Here is a 22908-nt window from a genome sequence, read left to right as displayed (position 1 = left end):
GTTATTTTTTGTTTTCATTGCCAGTTTTTGTTAAATTTACAACCAGTGTAGCCAAGCTTCTCCCATTTGTTGCCAATTTAATAGGAGCCTGTTAAGATATCGGAAATAGACTACAGCTACAATTTGTATTCCTACTTGGAAATCGAATCCCCGACATCACTAGTTTCCCGACATAATAACGCTGGAACTAAAGCCAATGATGCAACAAACATAAATAACACCTAAATTACGCGAGTAGAGTACTTAACTTCCAATTTCTAAAATGATAAGGACAGGCAAGTAATTAAACATGCAACATGAAATAGGGGAAGACGGGGCATAACGGGGACGTTAAGAGAAATAAAAAATAAAAATATAATCAGGATATTTTTATTAATTAAATGTAATTGAAACACTTATGTAACTTATTAAACTAACATTTCGCATATAATTTGGTAGTATAAATAATCAAATAAAAAAGAAAATAAAAAAATATTAAACTCTCAATAAAACCCCATTGTGCCCCAGGGTAGGGGCAGTATGGGGTACTTAGCTAACAACGCCAAGTACAGTACTTGGGATTGGGAAAGACCGTCTGCAGAACATTATACAGTTGAGAGGCTTTTCTGTAGCCTGCTATTTTACTCAAAACTACATCAATGGCCTGTTTCATGCTCTCCGCAGACCAACTGCCTCTCGTACTATTTTTTATGTACGTTCGAACCGTTTTATTACCTAAAACAAAACAAAATTCTGTTATCAAATGAAAAGACCATTCTTTCAACCTATTTTCATAACAGCTACGGGGCACAAGGCGTACCCATCGTACCCCGTAGAGCCATGCCCCGTTATGCCCCTCGTTTAACACCTATTTAAATAATAAACAAAAAAAACAAATCGACTGTTAGAGTAATTTTGTTCAAAATATATCGTAAAGTAATATCACTAGAAAAACACAATAAAAAAACAAAAGTAGTAGCTCAAGCACTTACTTACCTTTTTATGTGTGTTTTCGTATTCACTAAAAATTAGATCAAATAATGATAAAATGTATTTTTGGTGTAAAAACCGATGTGCTCGGTCCTGTTGCCTGTCATTGTCAAACTAAAGATTGATGCAAAATGGCCATCTTGTGGCGCCAACAACACAACTGTATTGTACGTAGTTACTTGTATATGTGTGTGACCCCGTTGTGCCTCACGTCCCCGTTATGCCCCCCCTTCCCCTACTGAAATAGCGATAAAACGTCTAATGCATATACATACATGTAAATAAAAATACTTGCCTTACAATTACTAAAGCTATTTCTGCTACTTTAATTTGTACCATGGAAAGTTCTCGATGTGATGTAATGGCGCTTACCATCAGGCTACCAAGCTTACTTGTCTAATCCAGTGGTTCCCATATTGTCTAGACCGCGTATTACTTAATAAAAAAATCATATCGAGGACTAGACTATTGGCTGCCATTAAGAAGGAGTATAATTTCATTGATAACGAAATGCGCGAATGAGAAAAAAAACGCTGTTCTTTTGAGAAGGATGTATTAGTTTACTATTTTTATAATTTTAGCATCAATTTCACCTTTAGTTCCTTTCAACGTTTAGCATTAACGGTCCGGCTTCTGGCCCGGTCGGTCGGTCGGTATTTCATCTTATTTATTAAAGCTCTCGGGACATTCAGCCTTAGTTTAGGAAACGCTGGTCTTATTATTCATTGTGTGTCTATAAAATATCTTTAAATATATATACTCTATAGTCACTGTGAATGAGGAAGGTTCTTTTCTAATTCGAAAAATTCTAAGTATATATCTATTCTATATATAATTCGCAGTATATAAAAGCAATTTTAAAACAATCACTTTTGCGGTTTTCCTTATATTTTGTTTACATAAAATGTAATTCACTCGATACATTTAACAATGCAGTATTTATATACAAACAGGAAAACATAACAAGTTACAATTTACTTGTGTTTTACATATTCATTCATAATTTACGCGAGATTTTAAGCCAAGCAGAAACGCTGTTAATTTCATTTTAGAAAGAAGTCACAAAATGGTGTCAATAAACTTTACACAAAGTTTCGGTTTCACATAATTTCTAAATTTTGACAATCCTTCCACTTATTGCGAAACTAATGAGAAGTCATTTGACGTTTGCGTCAATTAAATTTATCAGTTTATATACATAATAGTTTTTATAGTATACGAATACCTAATAGGCTTTGTTATTTTCAGACATGAACCACGGCGACCACGGAGACCACGGAGACCATGGCGACCATGGTGGCCACGGCAGCCATGGCTGCGACCCTAATCACCATCATCCGATGGTTGTAAGTATGCCGCCACACATTTCTAATATTTTATACAATCACTATTTTTTCGCTTTTTATTTGCTCCAAACAATTTCATAGTAAAAACCTGATCAAACGAATACCTTATTAAAAATATTTATTGATAAGTGATGACATTCGAGATACAAGGAGTTATCAGTCATGATAACGCCTTGTGTTAAGCATGTCTGGTGTCTGTATGAATGATCAAAATCAAATGCACGTGCAATTCATATTTTCGTATTGTAGTAGAGTAGCGTTGGATACATTTTCGTGTACAGTATGTAGGTATTTGCGGCTCGATCCGAAGAGGTTGTAGCCTTCTGTTGTAAGACCAGACATATCCATGGTGGTCGCTGTCCATGTACATAAAAAAAAAAACTTTTTATTTTGTTATTATGAAACTTCAACAAATTACCTTGGATCGGATTCCTCTGAAGAGATGGAAATTAGGTAAGATCGTAAGAACTAAGTGGAACCATGTCTGCAACTTGCTTGAAGTGTATTAAATAAAATTCATTACTAACGTCGATCCTTCAATATCAGATAAGATCGGGGATGGACGGCTATATGTAAGAGGTGGGCGTTCTTTGGTACGTGAGGACTTTTGTTTCCCCTGCAATAGCGGATATAAAGATCGACATACAGATGCAGATCGCGGTTTTAATTTATAACTATACAGATTTTAGATTACCTATCAAATGACACGTTGTACCTGTTTCATAAATACCTATATACATCCATACAATAACTACGCGGAAAGACCTATGCTATTTACAGTCTTGCTCGGTGTCAAAGTGACCCAAGATATGAACACTATCGGCGTGGGAAGCGCCGGCCACAGCGCCTGTTGCGGTCAGGTGATATTGTTATCGCTCTGACATTGCCGTCTACACAACTATAACGATAGTATAGTAATGATAACTTATCTAGAGATCTATTGTTAGTAAACATTCATTTGTCAAAATCTTCTTCGTATTTTGTTTTTTTTTAAGAGTATAACCCCATAGTTTTCATCATAACCCAACCACCACATTCGTGTTGTTAGTCTTTAAAAAGTTCTGTTCACACTTTTATCGGTCATGGCTAGTCAGATACTTAAAGAACACAATATCACTAAACATCTTGACGTGCTTGACCATAGTTCCAATGCAAATTAAATTTATATGGGACCACCATGAAACTACCAAAGAGAACACAAATAATTTTCAATATCGATTCGTAACTGGCGGAAATATAGGCAACGTACATGGCGAAAGCTCTACCATCTATGGGAGCAATGTGAATCTTTTATTCTATCGGTACTTAGCATTGTAAAATATTAATATTAAAAGAAGTGAAAAAACAGGTTGATAATGGATTGTATATGTGGATGCCAAGACGTAAACAATTATATCAAATTGCGTATAACTCTATTAAATTCCTAAGAATTGTAGTTACCAACTTACTTTCCATGGTTATATAAAACGCGACGAAAAATAATAAAAGTTTTAAAAAGCATACATAAGTAATGAGTTCCAAAAACATTTAGAAATGTCACAGCATGTTATTTATAAAAATAAATAAGTTTAGTAGTCAATATTCAACAGAAACAAATCTATAATTAAGTGAACCTCATAAATATGCTTCAAGAACATCCAAATAACTGGCTCCTATTAAAAAAAAAAAACATAATATTTTCGCCACGCTGCTTATCAATAACAATCGGCCGAAAACCATATTTTATAATTTTTGTCACATTAGCAAAATATATAAACAAGTTATATAGGTTGTGAAAGTTTATTTTTGTATCCACACTATAGCGCTTGTCGGTTTCGTGCAGCCAGCCTTAGCTCGTGAACAGGGCACGGCCCTATCAAGTAATAAACATACAAAGAAATACTAAATCTATCGATAATTTGATTCCTTATGTTTACGCGAATGTTAGACATTGAAATTAAACTACTTATTTTTCGGAATTTATCGCAGTTTTAATTATTTTAGTTTTCTCCCGACGTTTGGAAGGCTTTGCAGACTAAAATAATTAAAACCGCGATGAATTCCGAAAAATAGTTTAATTTTAATGTATTTAATTAAAAAATCTTCCTTTTCTGAAGTCGCTTATAGAAATAAGCAAATGATACTGAATCTGTTATACAGTGTTAAGATCCACAAAAAAAATATGTAAATCCATATATATTCTGGCAAGTGCGCTTCAAAATTAAAAAAAAATCCTGTATGTTTTTGTTAAATGCCATGATACAAAAGCTGTGTTTATTTGAATACATATTTCTGAAATTCAACCTACATTTTACCTTGTGACATCTTTTAATCTCGCCGTGGAGTAGAAAAATTTGGAGTATCTCTTACTTCTCAGCTGGCCGCATATCTTTAGAAGTTTTCTACGATAATCTAAATCATTTATAAAGTCCAAGCACAAAATCGTATTAGAACCTTAAGATGTTCTATTGGCTATTAACAGCACTACGAATGTGTATAACTTTTCATAGGATTGAGTTTTTACTTCTAATATAAAATGGGAAGGCGGAGTATGTTTGTAACTCAATTGGGCCATAACGATAGGTACAGTGATTTCATAGCAGATGTGGAAAAATGTGTATTCGAACTAAGGAATTAATTCCGTACTATCAAAAAGATATCAAAAATTCATAAATATTTGCTCTTTGACACCCACGTATGAAGATTAAAGATATTCATCATTACAGAATCATTAAAGACCCAATACCGATGGATAACACTTCGAATTTGTAAACAAACAAAAACTTAAGAATTCGCAGCAAGCGAAGGAAAGAGTTGTATCATGTATGCAAATGTCGTGAAAACATCCACCGGTGTGAGAAACGTGAGCGGAATGTTTGGCAAATATTTGGCAAACACCCAGTTTTACTGTTCGATCACACTTATGGCGGTAGATTTTAATTTATAGGGATTTGTAAACAATACAATAAAGGGCACTTCTTGATGGGCTTTGTACTTGACGGTGGAGTGGCGTCCAGAATCCAAATAGAGTAGTAGTCAGGCAGCGGCTTAGACGTGCCCCTGGCATTACAGAGTTCACAAGGGGGGTGCCGCTTACCATCAGGCGGACCCGCTTGCTTGTTTGACTAATTAGCCCAAAAAAAGAATTTTAATCAAGAAGAATGCCTGTTCAGTATCTCAACGTTTAATTCTGACTAGTTCAAGTTTTAATCGCTCTTGTAGGTATCACTACATTTATAACATGTTAGATACCTATAAATACAAATTACTTATTTCCCGATGTAGTCAAGTTATAGAAAACGCAAACCCGCTAGTGACATCAAGTATCGAGTCACATTAGCATTCGTGTAATGTGGACGGGGCGTGTTGCTTCCTGCGCATTGTTTTGGCACAGTACTGCCGAGCATCGGGCTCCGGCGAGGAGGGAAGTTGTAATTCTAACCTGCGCCACTCGCCGTGGGAAATTCGCTGTGGCCAGTGTTGCCGCGCAATAAGGTCGAAATTACAGATACTATAGAAATCGGTCATATTCCACAAATGTACTCGATAACTGTCTAAATGGTAATTTATACTGTAATTAATTACTATAGTTAAAGGAATAACTATAATTAATTAATAAGTGAGAAATAAAAAATATATTCAATTTACTTTTCACTCACATAAACTGCAGGATTTGTGTATCATAAAACGTTCATTAACATGACAATGAATATAGATGACAATACGATATAAACAAATTAATATGATGTAGTATTATTTATGTTATACGTTTCAAATTATAAGTCTATTACTATCCTTTGTATTCTACATACTTGTTGCCAAAAGTACTTACTTCATGGTGATACCTAATAGGGAAAACGGTGGACTTAACTTAGTATACCTACTCGTATACATCATGTTTCTTATTACGATGAAATTATCCTTGCATAATTTGTCTCCTTAAATAAATAAAAGTAATAAGGTCAGTCGGGGCAAGTGCGCCGACGGGGTAAGTGCACCTACCCTAAATAAATCAAAAACTATTGATGTTATACAATTACCGCAATCTTATATCGATGCTACTAACTGAAATACAGTTCCACTAAAAACATAAATGGCTATGTTCATTTTAATACGATTTATTCGCCATTTTATTTTAAGTGTCATTTAGACCTGTAAACAGAGATGACCCCGTGTAAGATAACATCAAATATTTCAAGATATTTAACATATTTCTGTAAACCAGTAAGGTGAATACATAGTTTAAACCTTTTATTTTAACTTCCTGTCTGAATTTTATTTATATATACTAAAATAAAGGATTTTTAGCAATGCGAAAAATGTACTTAAAAATTGTCGAGTAGGGCAAGTGCGCCACAGTTAATAGTCGTATGGCGCACTTGCCCCTGATCCATATATAACCAACCATTTTTGAGAATAAGTTTTACTAATATGAATTATTATTATAAAAATGTTATACTTAACAGCAGAATTTTTTGTACTCGAGGTATTTTGTTTCGAGCCGACTTAAATAAAAGGGCGTATTAGTTAATTCGTTTTTACAAAAGAAATACTGAAATACCTTGGTCTAGAGCAACTTTACGTGAATAGGTTCCAACTGTTCGATCAGGCACGTTATCTGGATATAATGCAGCTAAAACATATTAAATGTCATAAGGCCAAATTCTAAGTAATTGAGTTATAACGCATTCGAAATTGTTAATTTCTACATTTTTGTATGTTATTTTAGTTTTTAGAAATAAAATGGATTTTATATTAGGGCTACCATTTTTTATTCCAACATATCCGCACACAAAACTCTAATATAACAAAAATCTTATATAGCAAAAAAAAAATCTAAAAATGTTTTGAAGCCCTGATTTACATATATATGGCGCACTTACCCCGAATTTCATTTGACAGCCATAGTTTGTTATAATATTGAGTGATTAAAAATTATCCAAGAGCATTGCGAGTAAAACTTATTTCTCTATGGACTAAAATGAGTGTTTTCTTTATAATGTTTCATATTGGCGTATTTTTTTACACAGGCGCACTTACCCCATTTCCGGAGGCAAGTGCGCCTACAACCATTTTTTTACTTTGAGCAAAATATTATTAATTTATGGTCCAATTTCCTTGAATGGCTATAGGTTGTTATCACAAAATACCAAATATTTTTAAATTAATAAAATTATATTCTTAAGTCAGCACAAAAAGAAATTATTTTGCATTGAATCCAGCTATGAAAATTTTATGGCGCACTTCCCCCGACTCACCTTATAGAAAAGCGTCTTGAATGTGACAACACCATAAAAAGTATTGTTTTATTAAGCAGAATTAAACAAATGAAAAGTTAACCATATAGAGAACCCATTATTCTAACCCGTCCATATTAGTTTCAAGATATTCAAATTATAAAAATGACGTACAAAAATGGTCAGCATAGAACAATAGGTTTTACAACAGAAAATATAGAATGTTTTGTTTTAGTTTCAAGGACATTGCAACTAGTGTAATTGTTTGGTGTTGTGAGACTTAACACGTGGTGCTTCAAAGTAACAGAGCAACGCAGTGCAATATAAACTGGGGAAATCCTAAAATAGGGTAAACGTACCTAATGTATACTGCCAGGAAGCAACCTGACGCGAGGGGAAACAAACAACATCTCCATGTTCCTACGTATACGCAACTACAAAACTCAAAAATTATAAATCTACAATACCTACTAGTCTCAGTATGGAGAACTCCCCACATTTATTAGAACTAAAATAAAAATCGAAATGTATCTGCCTCTCTACTTCCTCATAGAAACTACTCTTAGTCCTAAATAAATGTATCTTACACTCCTGACTTCAAACTAACAAAAATCCGAAAAACTATATCAACTCGCTTCAATTTTCAGTTCCACGCATGCGTGTGCCAAGAGATCCTGTTCAACGGATGGATGACTACAAACGCGCTGGAGATGTTTGGCTCGGCCGTGGCCATCTTCCTCGCGGCCGTGCTGTACGAAGGGCTGAAGTACTACCGCGAGGCGCTGCACACGCGCGCCACCGCTGCCAGTGACTCCCGCGTCAACATCACCAAGAGCGAGTGCGGGAACACAGGACCATGCGCGGGAACTGCTGTTGTTAAGTAAGTTTTAACGGTTTAGTAGCAGCGTTCTTGGGCTGATGCTGAAATACCAAAATCCGATTATAAACACATCCTTGGTCGCCGACGTATGCATGCGCTATTTGAATAACGCGAATTGTAAAAAATGAAAGACTCGCGTCAAGGGATGAGTTATGGTTAAATTAAATAATAAAACTCCTGCATCGGAGGGAAATTTGAACTCAATATGATCACTGACTCCCCCATCATCTTATTATGAGAACCAGTATAACTGTGTTAGCTCCATCACTTTTTAACAGCGCGAGTGAGTGAATTCGGAAAACAAGCACATACTCAAAAGTTTATAACCAAAGCCAAGAAACGGGTACAATACTAGACAACCCTGTGTTGATGGAAAAGTAACTAGGGAAAATTATGTTTTGTAATCAGTCCCTCGTAAATATTTCTTGCTGTACGAAACGACTGGTGTCCATTCTTTTTAGTTTTTTACCTTAGAACCAACCTAGTCGAACGAGCCAGCTTTCAAAGAACATGTTTCAGTTTCAATTTTATTTTTATTAATTCTCTATTGTAATTACTCATAAGTATTATACACGTCACGTTTACAGCTGTGCTAATGTTGCGTTATTATTGTTTTTTAGTATACTTTTCTCGAATATTATGAGTGAAGGTATACATATTGATTGTACACAAACTAAATATTTTTACGTAGGCAACGACTCAGTTCAATATGCTGTATGACTTTCCTGGAATTGTGCACCGGAGTATCTGCCGACAATTAAATGTTCTACTATGTTTTGGATAATAGGTACTTATAAAAACTTTTCCGAAAAAATGCAAGTTAAGACTTGGATTGCAAGAAACATGTCACATAGACGGCCTTGTAAGAATCTAGTGTCAAATAATCTCTGTAGTTAAGTCAAGTTAAATCTTCACACACTCATTTAGCCGATTCACTGTCGCGTGACAGTAATATTGTATAATAAAGTGTCCCCTCGTATCACGTTCGGTGCACGTATGCGTATTTTCCCTTGATTTCAGTGATTCACTATTCGGAAGGCAAACGATATAAAAAGCAAATGATATTATTATGGATCTTTCTACATAATACAGGATATAAAATTAGTAGAAATATATATTACCTACAAGGTCTGGTAATCAAACAGAGCCTGTATCGTAAGATTTTGTTATCAATTACTATAATGATAAAACTTGCATAATGTAAAACTTGTATTTGAGTAGTTAACACTAATAATGTTTTATAACGGAAGATAAAGATAATTAGGTACAGTTTCTAAGTACGATACAGTAAGGTAAAAGACATTATGAAATACTAAATTCGAACTTCCACTATTACTCCGAATGCAATGTTTACAAATCTTAAAAAAATATATAAGTAAGTACTTATATTTTTGTGCTCCAATCTAATCCGCATCATTGTGTTTTATCGTATGCTGTACCACGTAGGGCGATTGTGTTTCCACATATCTGTTTTGTTTATTATTTTCGTTACTTGTTTTTTACATAATATTTATATTACTCCAACATTTGTACTATCATCAGTCAGAAGTAACTTTACTAAGAATAAGCCCGGATTAGCAAACAAACTTGTAAACTACCATAAAAATGAAGATTAATGAAGGCCATACCTCAACTTGTTATAAGTGGTATATAAGCTAGTTTAAAGTGCTGGCAGCATTCGATGCGAATAAAGCTAATATATTTTACGAGAGGTGAAGTTTACGGCGCCGCGGCGGGCTTGATTCATGTGTGGGACGTGTGCGACGTGGCTAGCGGCTAAAACATAATCACGCGTTTATTCTCGAAGAATGGACACTGAGACAGAGGCCACTAACATATATTCCTATTTTTTTTTTGTGGAATTTATCCCAGTAATTCAGATTGGGTATAAATTACAATTCCGAGTTAAAAAGATGTGCTTTCTGAAATGAAAAACTTCGAAATATCAAGCCTTTTATTGCAGAAATGATTTGGTTGGATTAACAGTTTACACGGCTAATATGCAGCTCTCGAATCACAAAAAACATTAATTATTGGTTTTCTATGTTCCAGATACACAATGCTATCATCAGGCCACATCATCCAAACGATGCTACACGTCATCCAGTCCACGGCTTCGTACCTCCTCATGTTGGTGTTCATGACGTATAACGTGTGGGTCTGCTTACCCCTCATTCTCGGGCTCGGTGTCGGCTACTTCTTCTTCGGCTGGAGGAAGGCCTCCGTCGTCGACGTCACAGAACATTGTCAATGATTAACGATATGAGGATCCGCTTAACATGTACACTGACTGGAAAAATGTACTTTATATTACACAGGCGTAAGTCTTGTGACTGTTTCACAATAGTCTGTTATTAAAATGAGTTTATATTAATGTGTAACATACTTCGCCTCATGGAAGAAGTCCCGTGGGAGAAATATATAAAAGCACTAGTTCCTAAATGATTATAAATAAAGTTGTTTTTGATGAGTTGGCCACCATTACAAGCAGTGCCGTATCTTAGGGACTTCTTTCGTGAAATTAATAAAATTCTATTGCCGAAGTAATCGAAATAATATAAGCAACGGTTTGTCAAAATCCTAATAATTTCCCTTAGATAAGAACAAATGTCAGTATTGAAAGCAGATAACAAAAGTACGACACGCATAAGTCAGTGCACAATATGTTAAGCGAAGAGCGACATTAAAGCTAAGACAATAAGGAAATCCTATATTAGGTAGACATAGAAACAAACAAGTTATATCTGTGGATAAGAGTTTAAAATCACTGGAACATTTCACAGGGAATAGATATTACCAAGCCACTTTCACTAACTCTATAACCAAGAACATCGCCATATCGAACATGGGATATAATTATTAAAATTAAAATAACTTATAAACTATACATGCTTAGATTTGTAACAAAAAACTGCATTAGAATTAGATTTATATATCTTGTTTTTTCGTAAATGTTAGTCATTTGTTATGTAGAATATACATACTACTGCGCAAGTTAAACATACGATGATTTCTAACTATAATCGGCGCTTAAAATATGAATACCTAACATTGGCCACAAATGAATACAGAAGTACGATTTACAACAAACAGTGTAGGTAAATTTAATATTTTGTAAACCAAACTAATTGACGAAAACATTTGTATGTATATTTCATACATTCCTTATTAAAACATCAACCCATTTACTAATAAATCTGCTGCCAATGAAATTAATTGCTTGCAGATTTATATCACCCTACAAAATATTATTTTGATGTCCAAAATTATATTTTGAATATGTATCATTATTATCTCTCTCTCTCTCTCTCTACTGTCCAAAGTGGCACTCGCTACTTCGTGAACTAAAGAGGAGCATTTTCATATAATATTCTTCATTTAATTTATTTACAGTGCATTTTTCTCTTTGTCTTTTGTTTTGCTTCGAACATTCTGAATCAACAAGAGTACCTATTTTAGTAAATTTTGTAATCCTTGTTCACTTTAAAATGTTATTTTTATTTTTAAGTTGATAATCTTGCCACTATGATTACCTGGAAATTAGAAAATGGAAAAAATAAATTGCGAAGTTATGCCATTAAATATGGCGATTATGTTTATACAATAAAATTCGACGCATACCTACTTCGTGTCCAGATATTGAACTATATTTCCTGAAAAACTACGTTATAAAATGTTATTACCAACTTTCATAGTGATATTAAAACCACTAACTACCCTGGTGTCATTGGTTTCTAGTGGTTTCCACGGCTGATATTTTGTTAACCATATTTTGTAGTTTTTGTGGTTTCAATCAACTAGTGTTTAGGTATTTTATCGCAATATTAAAATGTGATAATATATTATATGTGTAGCAATCTAATATAATATTGTTGTAAATTCAACGTGAAAAAAATATTTATCTATCATTGCTCAAAATTTTATATCGATATTTTTAACAAAATTCCATCGATTAATGTATTGTACAATACAGTGTAATAGATATTATGTAGTTATGGACAATAAATTAGTGTAAGGATTAAATGTTATGTAAAATATGTGATAATTGATTTATTTCAAACTCATGTCAACCAGATTTTATCTTTTGCAAACTTGACTGTATCAAGGCATAGGAATTTAATTTGTAACATAAATTTTTAAAAAAAGCTACCGACTATATACCATATAAATATATGCATTCTATCATTCAATAATTCAACCCGAATAAAAATGGCCAATCTACTCTAAAAATAATTATTTAACCAAATTTGTAAAATACAATTAACGTGATTTTAAAATAAAATTAGTATTAGCCGTAAGTAAGCAGATTTTTTTAAAGTACCTATTATGTAAATAAATGCATTCTTTATTCACGTAGTATTTTTTTTTGAACAAACATAATTTTTACCACGACGATTTGCGAGATGTTCTGAAAGTGACAAATATCACATTGTTATGAAAAAAAAACATTAACGTCAAATTGATAACCTCCTCCTTTTTTGAAGTCGGTTAAAAATACGGTTCACGCATTATTTATTTCAATCTTCTGGATTCAAAATAGGTACCTACCCAATGGCAGGATATCGTACAACAGGCCTACCCGACTACTTCGGACAACGGTCGGAACATGACAGCTTGAGACATTCTTCCGACAAATATTTATTATAATCAATAAAGGTAAAATTCGTTGGCCAATACATTCTAATAAACAAGACAGGTTAGGTACTATGTATTCACGCTATAAAAGATATAAAAGTTACTTAGATTAATAATAAAAATAAAATTCCAAATTGATTATTTTGTAAGGATACATACGTATACACCTGCTATCTAAGTAGGTACTAAGAGACAAAACAGGTAAGTGACTAGCTAGAACATCCCCCTTCTCTCACACACGTTTCGCAATGCTCACCTATTCAAGCAGGGTTACCAACTCCTAAAAAAAATAGCCCTAAAGTCACGATAAAATATCTCCAAATAGCCCTAAATGCAAATACAAAAACCTGAAGATAATGCCTGTACTGTCAATGTTATTTTGTATGGTGTAATGTATACCCAATGTGTTTACCTATCTAGAATGTAATTAAAATAAATTCCCTGTTTTATTAAAATTTAAAGGCCGAAACCATGCCTATAGTTGTGAGGGTCAAAGAGAATTATAATACAGCATCTCAGAACAATGACAAGCAATGTTCTGAGTAAGCGTGGCTAGTGAGTGGGGTGTGTTTCGACTTATTGGATTATGCTTTGTAGAAAAACTTGAACGTTTTGCGCTTATAATCGTTTTTTTTTTGTTTTAAAAACATTTTCATGGCTCCAAAAATAGCACAAAATTTTTTTGGGCCCTGAAAAAAGCCCACTACATACTAAGCTCAACGCCTAGTCTGCCCAACAGTACTTATAAACTAACTATGAATTTAAACGTATAAATTACAAAACACTGCGCAGAAATTTATGAATTCTTTAAAAAAAAAATAAGCACTTATCTAAGTATATACTTAGTTTCATAATTGATATTGCACAAAACAACTGTCAATTTTACTACTATTTATATTATACCTAAACATACTTGGGTAGATTACCTACAAGGTAACATTTAATTTACTTTTAAAATTTTCAAACTATTGTTATTGCTTGAAATATAACACTATAGTACTTTACATGTGTTTGAAGAGAATGTCTTTAATGGAATTATTATCGGCACATACGTTTAATAAGAAGAATGAACATTTTTATGACTTAATGTCAAGTATCAAAAGCAAATAAAAATATATAAGTAGATTTTAAATTGTTATACTTACTTCTCTTGTATAATTTGTATATCGATGGTCATACTTGATTATATTTTATGTTGTATAAAAAATACACTTTGTATGTTGATTCAGTGGAAAAAAAACAGGAGTTGTTATTTAAACAATCAATTGAAATAACACATCTTATATATTTACATAAGAAAGTTTGGATCATAGAAAAAGTTAGTCGATACCAAAGACATTAAACAATATATTTAGTAACTTGTAGTTAGTAACCTTCCAATCGGTTCTATAAAATTTGAGCAATTTTTCAAATGTATTATGCCTAACTATATTAAAACGTTTAGGCGTTCGAATAACTTAATTTTTTTAATTTAATAAGTAAATTATAATGAAACTATGAATTATAAATTAAGACATATAAGTATATAAAATAAATTTATATTTGTAAGACAAATGTATTTAAATCTAAAATTAAATCTTGTATTAAATAACATCGTTTGAAAATATTGTTTGTTAATTTACATGCACTTTATTTTTGCTCTAGATATTTACATTTTGCCAAAAGTCTTGCAACTTTAAAGCGTCTTTTACTATGTGATATTTTGAAAAGACTTGAGTTATAATTACATACAACAACTGAACTTTTAACTCATAAATTAATATCGTAACATTTAAAACTTCAACTTTTAAAGTTCGCGCAATATGTAGGTAATTATTATATATGAAACATAACGACCTTGGCCTACTTACGTTCCTAAACTTAATCGCGATAGCTTAGCGCAAATTTAAAAAAATACTACTCAGTAAAATACTTTATACTTCGTAATCAATTAACAAAAGAATTTTTACACGTATAACTCAATATTTAAATATTTCTTAGTGGAGAATAAAATTGAACAAAAGTTTTAGTTGCTTTTACCAAAACAGACACAAAGTGAAAGTACCGATGTAACTCAGTTTCAAAACGCAACATTGTGTTCTGTCAAGTAAAATGTGACGGGTGTTTCATGTTTCAACTTTTGTAATTTTACTTGTTGATTTTATTGTGAAATTGTATGAGAAGTGAGTGTGTTGTGGTGTGAATACCAGCGAAATAGCTATGCTACAGCTTGCTCGTGCTCAGTAGCAGAGACGTCCCGGTACAGAGACAGAAGCCGTCGATTGTTCAGGTAACGGTATTATATATATTTGACGACGTCGATATTTTGTTACGCGTTCGTACGCAGTTTTAATCGATCGTGATAGTTTTGTTTACAATGTGAACGCGTGATAGGGCCAAAAATTGCTTTAAGGACCAGTAATTGTCGGTTGGTTTATTTATATGGAGGCGACGTCGCTGTCCATCAAATCGTGAGAGCCGCAATGCGGCCGCTGTCACTCGCTCATTGAACACATCGTAAGCGACTTACGCATATATTCTACAAAAACAACACACAGTACTTGTTGTTTCGTATGTAATCCAGGTATAAAATTACATATTCAAGTCCAAATGACATCATTTTCTCCAAGAGAAACAGAGGTAATATTTTTCTTTTAAGAATCATATTAATATGTTTATCAGTTTGAAGAGTAGTTTTTAATAGGTTAATTAACGTATTATGATTATTCGCAAGTCAAAGGAATAAATGTATTAAACAAAAAAAAATACATTTAGCATTTTAACCTAATATATTGCAAATTTTGTATCATAGGTATCAAACTATGAGGAACTTTTACACAAACCGTTGTTCTTACATACACTTACATTTACACCCAAGACAATATGTGGCTTACATAAATTTTCTCCTCTAAGAGAAACCTAGAACCTTTTTTACATGTCAGTCTCCTCCACTTCCACAAATCTTTTTATTATTAGGTATGTCTGTAATTGTACTAATTAGTATGTGTTGTAACACTGGATCCTGTTTGTCTGTTATCTGTGCCAAAACAATGATTCATACAAATTACCAAAAAGATCTAAATTTGTTGAACTCGCAAAGATAGATATTTTAAGATATAAAAACAAAATCAAAACAAAAACATGTAGAGATAAAAGATATTGTACATTTTATACATTTCCATGTTTTATCAATCCTGAACATTTTATTGAATTCTTCACTTTATGTAAGCAATTCTTTATCTTATTTATTGTCTTGTGTTGGACTTCGGGGTGTACATCCTGTTCAACACCATTAACTTACTGTCTACTGTGTTAGTGTGGTTTATTCTTCGTCTAATTAGTTAAGAGACCATTTTAAAAGTCTTATAAAGTCACATAAAATTTAATCTTTACATTGCAATTAGTTTTTCATATATTTATTTGTCTATTTTTCTGCAGGTGTTATTTCCTGTAAGAAATTCTAAGAATTTTACATACAGACACATATATGTAATCAAAATTTTATAAATAAAAAACAATAGGCAATCTTATAATTTATCAACATTAATCATAATCTTTGTAAAACTTGTAAAACTTTTTATAAACATGGTCCCAGAATGCCAAATATTGGCTTGACGCAGGTTCTGTCATGGCTATCGTTTTGCCAACCACCAATTCCCTGATTGTAGCTAAGTCTAGTCTGTGCCCAGGCTCTCCAGGGACTACGGGTTGCCATATCACAGGTATCAGTTCAGTTGTTAGAGGAGTTGGATCCCTGCAACAATTCACATTCTTTAAATAACCTTCAAATTTATGTTCATTGTAATACTGTTTATAGTACAACCATACTATAGAAATTTATCTTCGGTTATTATGACTTTTACAGAAACCTGATTTATAGTGTTATGAATATTATGCCAAACTGCTTCTGGCTCTGAACTAGTGTTTTCCTTTTTTCTATCTTCCCTTCCTAAAGTCAATCACACACCCATGATTCCTATTGTATATTGCTTATCATTAATTTTGATCTGTAAAAGTAATTACACAGTTACAGATAATATGGAGATATATACTTGGAATTAGTTTTGTTAATTATTTGGTATTTAAATTTTACGAAACATTAAGGATTTGAAATAGTTATTTGTGAAGTACTTACCCTAACTTAATAAAATTAGTCCAAAGCTTTAACAACATATTGGCAATTCTTTCCTTTTCAAGTTTATTATTGTTTTTATTATAAATATAGTCAAATATATTTTGAAAATGTTTTGATGTATTTTCTCTTCCACCATGATTGTTGTCAAGTCTCATGAGAAACACTGGGTGAGTATTTTTTAAACCATGTAATAAAGCTGATTTTACTACAGGATACCCGATAAATAAATCATTTGAATATTTCAAAAACTTTTGGACCAAATTTTGGTTATTATTTTCAAAATAGAATTCCTTCACCAACTCGGCTACTCTATGTCTTATTTTATTACTTTCAAAGTTTAGATTGTTTGGTAACAATTGATCAAAGTTATCTGGAAATGTGTTAAATGTATCAACATTTATGGAATCATCAGAGTTTGTATAAGTAATTAGCATTGGCACTTGCCGGAACTTTCCTTGCATTATTAAACTTTTTGGGTCATCCTCAAGCAATGTGTTGGAGTAATAAGAACCATTTTCAACACACGGTAGAAATATTTCTGTTAATGATGACAGTTCCTTCTCTGAAATTTTTTGGTAGAATTTAAGCAATTTCACACGGTCTTCATTATCTTCATACCCAAATTTTCTAGCTGCATCTAATGCTTTGCTAATTGGATTGTAAGTCAATGTTGAAGGTGATAATACAGACCCACTTTCCATAATAACTTTCTGGAACAATCCTTCAGTAATATCAGACACTAGTAGGATCTGTATGGACGCGGCGCCTGCCTCGGTCCCATACACAGTGACGTCATGGGGATTCCCACCGAAATTGGCAATGTTTCGTTGAATCCAATAAAGTGCTGCCACTTGGTCTTTTAACCCAGCATTTCCTGAGGCTTGAGGTAGTCCAAGGCAAAGGAAACCGCGGACACCGAGACGGTAGTTAAGCGTTACAACCACGATACCCTTATGAAGGATACGCGAAGGTGGGTAGTGGGGGCCCCGTCTGAAACATTGCAATAGTAATTTGTTTTGATTTGACATATATTTTTATTTACTAGATAATCGCGTATTAGTCATTATTAAGACATTTATTATTAACCATATTACGTCTTAACCGTGCAGATAATACGCTCTACTTTTTCAGACTGACTCATGTTCTTTTTATATCTTATGGCATCCTTGGATTTATTATCTAATTATCTACTTAATGTTGATTTCGATGACTTTAGATTTTGCGGTTTAAATAAACACTGTTTTTTTTTATCATGCTTGTTCTTATTGTTAGTGGGTCATCTTTGAAGCTTACGGAAATGAGTGAAGGATGTTCTCAATATTGGGCGGCGTAGTATAAAAGTATATCTATACACGTGGACGCGTTTCGGTCAAAGTTTAAATAAATACGCCGAATATAGATTTCACAGAATGTGCTCCTAACCTGACCCTACATTGGGTTGTATCGGTATCACCAAAAAAGCTTGACTTTTAGCCCTAGACAGACCTGACACAATTATTCGCGCGCTTCCTAAAAACTTCATTTGTTTCCTTACGAGAATTTAAATTGTGGGCTTATTGTTATACTGAGCGCTGCCGTCGAAGTGCATGTTATTATTAAACTCGATCTCTAAAAAGTCCATTACCCGGTCTGAAAGCCTCCGGCGTGGATATACACGAGGACAGGCAGCGATGTGCCGTGCTCTGGTGTGAACACGTTGACTACGAGACAGTTGGCGCCAGTGGTGGCGTGGTGGCAGCTCACGCGGTGCGTCGCCTCGAAGATGCCGTCCCAGCGCGGCGGCGGGTCCGGGGCCTTTGGTAGGAATGAGGTTAGATTCGCACGTATAGATACTTCGGCGGATGACAGACCATTTTGTTACGGTTTTTGACTTATACTGTAAAGTTCTGGCTGGTGTTGCTACTGTTTGATGAATGAGTTGGGAAATTTCTTTGACTATGATATCTTGAAAACGGAAATACAGCAATACTTGTGAATTACTACCAATTAGAGATAGTCATAGCGGTATTGTCAGTGAAACTCATATGCGAACCTTGTACTACGCCAATAACTTGCCTTGATAATTGGTCGAGCACTAAAATTCGAAATCTGTATTAGGAGCGAATATGATTCGGCATAATGTTAGAGGTCGTTGTCTTGTGAGTAAAGGGACCACACTGCCGTCGAGTCGAGACGCTCACTTTCACTAGAGGGTCCGCGCTCTGAGTCACGGTGTTGGCATTACCACGCGATTCAAACATTCCTAGTGTTGTCACGTACACAGGTATATTTTGTATCTAACTGGGTAAAAATCGTGGTATGCAAAACCCACAGAGTCTCGGTCCGACGAGTCGCGTATAATCAGTTAAGCAGACCAGCATAATTCTGGTGAATTTTGTGGCGTAAGTTTTATTAGTGGACATTATTTTTAACTTTGTTATCAGGTAAGTGTTGGAAGATAATAATGGATTCCTTAAATAAAAATAGATACAGAAGCGTATTCATCTTTCATTAGCACAGCGCTTGATTAGCGTGGGTTGGCAATGGTGACGTCATGAGATCAATTATAAGATCGATAATATTTGTTATTCCAAGTATGAGATTTGAGTTGTAATTATTGATAATGACTTTTAGTGGATTTTAGAAATATTTCAATTAAAAACTTAACTTCTTTAATGTACCTTTGTTTGTACAAAAGCCACACATGTGGTTTGTGGTAGGTACTCACCACAAATACTAATACAAGAGTTATGTTTTCCTGGTGTTATCTCTACGATTATTTGTATAGCGTTTTATTTATAAAAACTTGATTAAATGTGGTAAAGATAAATTAATATACAACTTGTAGTATACTCGGTCCAATTTGTGCTAAGTACTTGTATAACTGAATAACCAGACGAGTAGGGGGCTAGATAGATAAAAAGCAATATGAATGAACTGGCCATAAAAATTTACTATACGGTACCTACTTCAAATTTAAACTGCACCGCGCTCAGTCTACGACATTACAATGTAATGTTGTCTTATAACTCATAACTTTATATCCACGAAGGAAAATATTATTAATATAGGCAAAAATTTTTCCGAAAATCTTTATCTAGTTTCATAAAACAGAGAAAATGTGCTAACTCCAAATATGACGTATTAAATTCAATTAGCCTTCCAACCATCAATATAATGAATTGCCCAGTAATAAAACAGTCGTGAATGTTCTATTGATGAATGCTGCTATGCATTTTTATACTAGTCTGATATTTTCCAGACTTCGATTTTTTTTAACGCTATGTAACTCATAATATCTATTGTATGCACTACCGAGGGGATAGGTCTTCGAATGCAGGAGTCCATAATATAATAAGGACCACCGTAATATTTATTTCTACCACCGAACAGCATTGGACAATGTTAAAGCTATTGTGTTCCGGTTGGAACGATATTGTAGCTATTGTAATTACTAGGATTTATGTGACTTCACACCTAATGTCACAGGATGAAAAGTGCAGTTCAGTTACTTCTCGTTTTGTTATTAAATGTTCTGATTGGTGTTGTTACTGCATATGTGTAATCTTTATAGTTATTTTCATGTGAGCGACACGCTCATCTCGTCATTCAGAGGTATAAAGAAATGCAGTCCTTTGTTATTCTAAAACGGCCATTATGTGACTGTCAGGGATACGATCATTTCGTTCTCCATTCCCATTAGCATACAGACGTACATGCGGCATTGTCAGGTAATAATACGGGGTATTGTGTGCTGAACCTTTGTTCGCGTAATTATTGGAATATAGCTCTAATTACTTCATAGGGTTAGAAGTAGGTTAAATGAACTGCGCAGGGATGTAGGTTCCGTTCCGTTTTGTTGGTAATTGTATAAATTGCTATTCCGTAACGTCCAGTGCATTAAAATTCACCTCGGAGTAAACAGTAACCCAAATTTTTTTTAAGGTCAGCAGTGCAAACATTTTGTTCATACTTACGTTGATTGGAGGCAGCAGGTGCAGCCTATCAAGTGATAGTGTTTGTTTATCAGTGATACCTTACGGCATATTGCATTGATAGGGCAATGCCAAATTCATTTCTCATAAAATTGTACTTATAATGTCTAAAATATGCTCGGGCAAGTGTCTGCGATGACAAATCTCGTCGACCATATACATAAAAACTCTTTTCGCAAGACATTATTCGTTCCTCTACTCTCTAAATCAGGACCAACACCACGCATTTTATGACTGCGATCTGAGAAGTTAAATAATACTTTTAGAACCAAAACCGTTTTTACCAGCAATTAATCGAAAATGCACATACAGAGTTGTATTTTAGTATATTTTCTATTTGAAAACCAAATAAACCGTTTATGATGAAATAATGAATGAAAGACGAAACTAACCAGCATAAGAACGTTAGAGTTCAAAGCACCACTGTCATTTGGCTGAAATTTAACTCACTCTGGTTGTTGTGGCCTCGTTTCTAATTAGTCATATCCTGATAGCTATTCGCTGGTACGAGGTAATTTCCCTCAACCCGGCAATCTTCCCTGAGTGCCGACGGAGCAATCTCCCGCGTTTTCCTCACACGACAAATCGGGTAAGCGATCGATACCAACACTAAGTATAGATGTAACCAGTACTATTTTTACCCTAAGGAGATATTAGGCACAAAAGCGTGGAATCCCAACTTGATCGGGGTCGCGATAGGCCGAAGCTAGATACTTACATAATTAATTACGAAATAATGCCTTAGAAAGCAAGTTGCAGTTGTAAATGATGTTTTTGACGTTACAAAGAGACTCCAATCTTAATGCTAAGTGTCGTTGCCATAGGCTTAAAAGGTCCCAACTATAACATAATATATACCTAGTAATATAGACAAATACTATTTTTCATTAACAAAAATAATATCATCCAAAACATTGCAAGGTACTGCATCGTGTTAATTGTACAGAGAAATTAAACTTATTTTTTGAGTTGTTAAGTCTGAATAACCAGTAATTACAATAACTAATGGTTATAACAGCAAACCAGAATGAAAATTATCAACACAAAATAACTATTGGCAAAAGTACACATGTCTTTCCAAGTATATCGACAAATAACGCTGACCTTAAAGCGATCGCGCGTGGGTGGGCGCGCGTAGGGGACTCCGAGGTACGCGTAGCCGTCGGGGGAGAGGTACCCGCGGACGGTACCCTGCGTGGTAACCACGTCGCGGTGAGGACTCGTGTCCACGTGTCGCCTCGCACAAACTGCTGCTACACCAAGCACTAGCCACATAAGCATGGCCGTCGTTTGTGAGGCCACTGTAGTACGAACGCGACATGCGGTTAGTGTAAATATCAATGTTTTGGAAACATCGCTCATTAGATCTATGTTTGTGTAACATCGTTGCGTATGAACTAGTCTTGCCCGCGGCTTCGCTCAGGTGATTGTTTGCTTGGGTCTCAGGGTGCATTTGTAATTGTCTACAATAGAAATCTGCCGAATCTACCTTTAGGCTTTCAGGCTACAAAGTTCACGCATACATATTTTTTATTCGTCAGTGCACAAGGTGGTACATAACTACCATGAAAAGTAATGCTAATTCGTATTCATGTATTTTTCTTGTTGGGACGGGTCGTGGTTCCATTATTTGTACCTACTCATAGCCTGCTGTATTATGATGCACCGGTCATGATTAATAAAGCCCAAAAAATGTTGCCAAAAACTATTTAGATATATCCTAACTTGTAACAGTATTGGACTTAATAAGTTCAAAATGAGTACAAAAATCAAC

At 34.1% G+C, this 22908-nt stretch overlaps 3 protein-coding genes and 1 long non-coding RNA gene across 5 annotated transcripts in view; 2 read left to right on the top strand and 2 right to left on the bottom strand.

Annotated features, from left to right (window-relative positions):
- LOC115449809 (high affinity copper uptake protein 1) overlaps positions 1 to 12546 on the top strand; it is a 38345-nt gene extending 25799 nt beyond the window's left edge. For both annotated transcript variants that reach the window (XM_030177705.2, XM_030177712.2), the window contains exons 2-4: positions 2218 to 2315; positions 8179 to 8411; positions 10464 to 12546. In XM_030177705.2, coding sequence (XP_030033565.1) covers positions 2218 to 2315; positions 8179 to 8411; positions 10464 to 10665 — 533 coding nt within the window. In that variant the 3' untranslated portion in view covers positions 10666 to 12546. The remainder of the gene's footprint in view (positions 1 to 2217; positions 2316 to 8178; positions 8412 to 10463) is intronic.
- LOC115449827 lies at positions 354 to 1078 on the bottom strand. Its single transcript, XR_003939213.2, has 2 exons — positions 976 to 1078; positions 354 to 714 (listed from the first exon to the last, which is right to left on the bottom strand). It is a non-coding gene; the product is annotated as an uncharacterized LOC115449827 (long non-coding RNA).
- Positions 12547 to 15094: 2548 nt separating the features above from the next.
- Positions 15095 to 22908, top strand: part of LOC115449799 (serine/threonine-protein kinase D1) — a 151903-nt gene continuing 144089 nt past the window's right edge. The window contains exon 1 of the mRNA XM_037438375.1: positions 15095 to 15315. The gene's annotated coding sequence lies outside the window, so the exon portion shown is untranslated. The remainder of the gene's footprint in view (positions 15316 to 22908) is intronic.
- LOC115449788 (carboxylesterase 5A) lies at positions 15669 to 22415 on the bottom strand. Its single transcript, XM_037438248.1, has 4 exons — positions 22239 to 22415; positions 18785 to 19014; positions 17161 to 18150; positions 15669 to 16779 (listed from the first exon to the last, which is right to left on the bottom strand). The coding sequence occupies exons 1-4, from the start codon at positions 22413 to 22415 to the stop codon at positions 16569 to 16571; spliced, it is 1608 nt and encodes a 535-aa protein (XP_037294145.1). The 3' UTR covers positions 15669 to 16568.

This window comes from Manduca sexta, chromosome 13 (genome assembly GCF_014839805.1).
Source record: "Manduca sexta isolate Smith_Timp_Sample1 chromosome 13, JHU_Msex_v1.0, whole genome shotgun sequence".
NCBI classification, from domain to species: Eukaryota; Metazoa; Arthropoda; class Insecta; order Lepidoptera; family Sphingidae; genus Manduca; species Manduca sexta.
The sequence above is the reverse complement of the archived record's forward strand: the minus strand, read 5'-3'. Positions and strand labels throughout refer to the sequence as shown.

Excerpts from the sequence above, each read along its gene's own strand:
- LOC115449788 (XM_037438248.1), bottom strand. The coding sequence starts at position 22,415 with ATGCTTATGTGGCTAGTGCTTGGTGTAGCAGCAGTTTGTGCGAGGCGA. Across the intron at positions 18,151-18,784 it reads GCCGGAGGCTTTCAGACCGG|ACGGGGCCCCCACTACCCAC; the intron begins GTAATGGACTTT and ends GCAATGTTTCAG. Across the intron at positions 16,780-17,160 it reads ACTAATTTTATTAAGTTAGG|GGATCCAACTCCTCTAACAA; the intron begins GTAAGTACTTCA and ends GAATTGTTGCAG.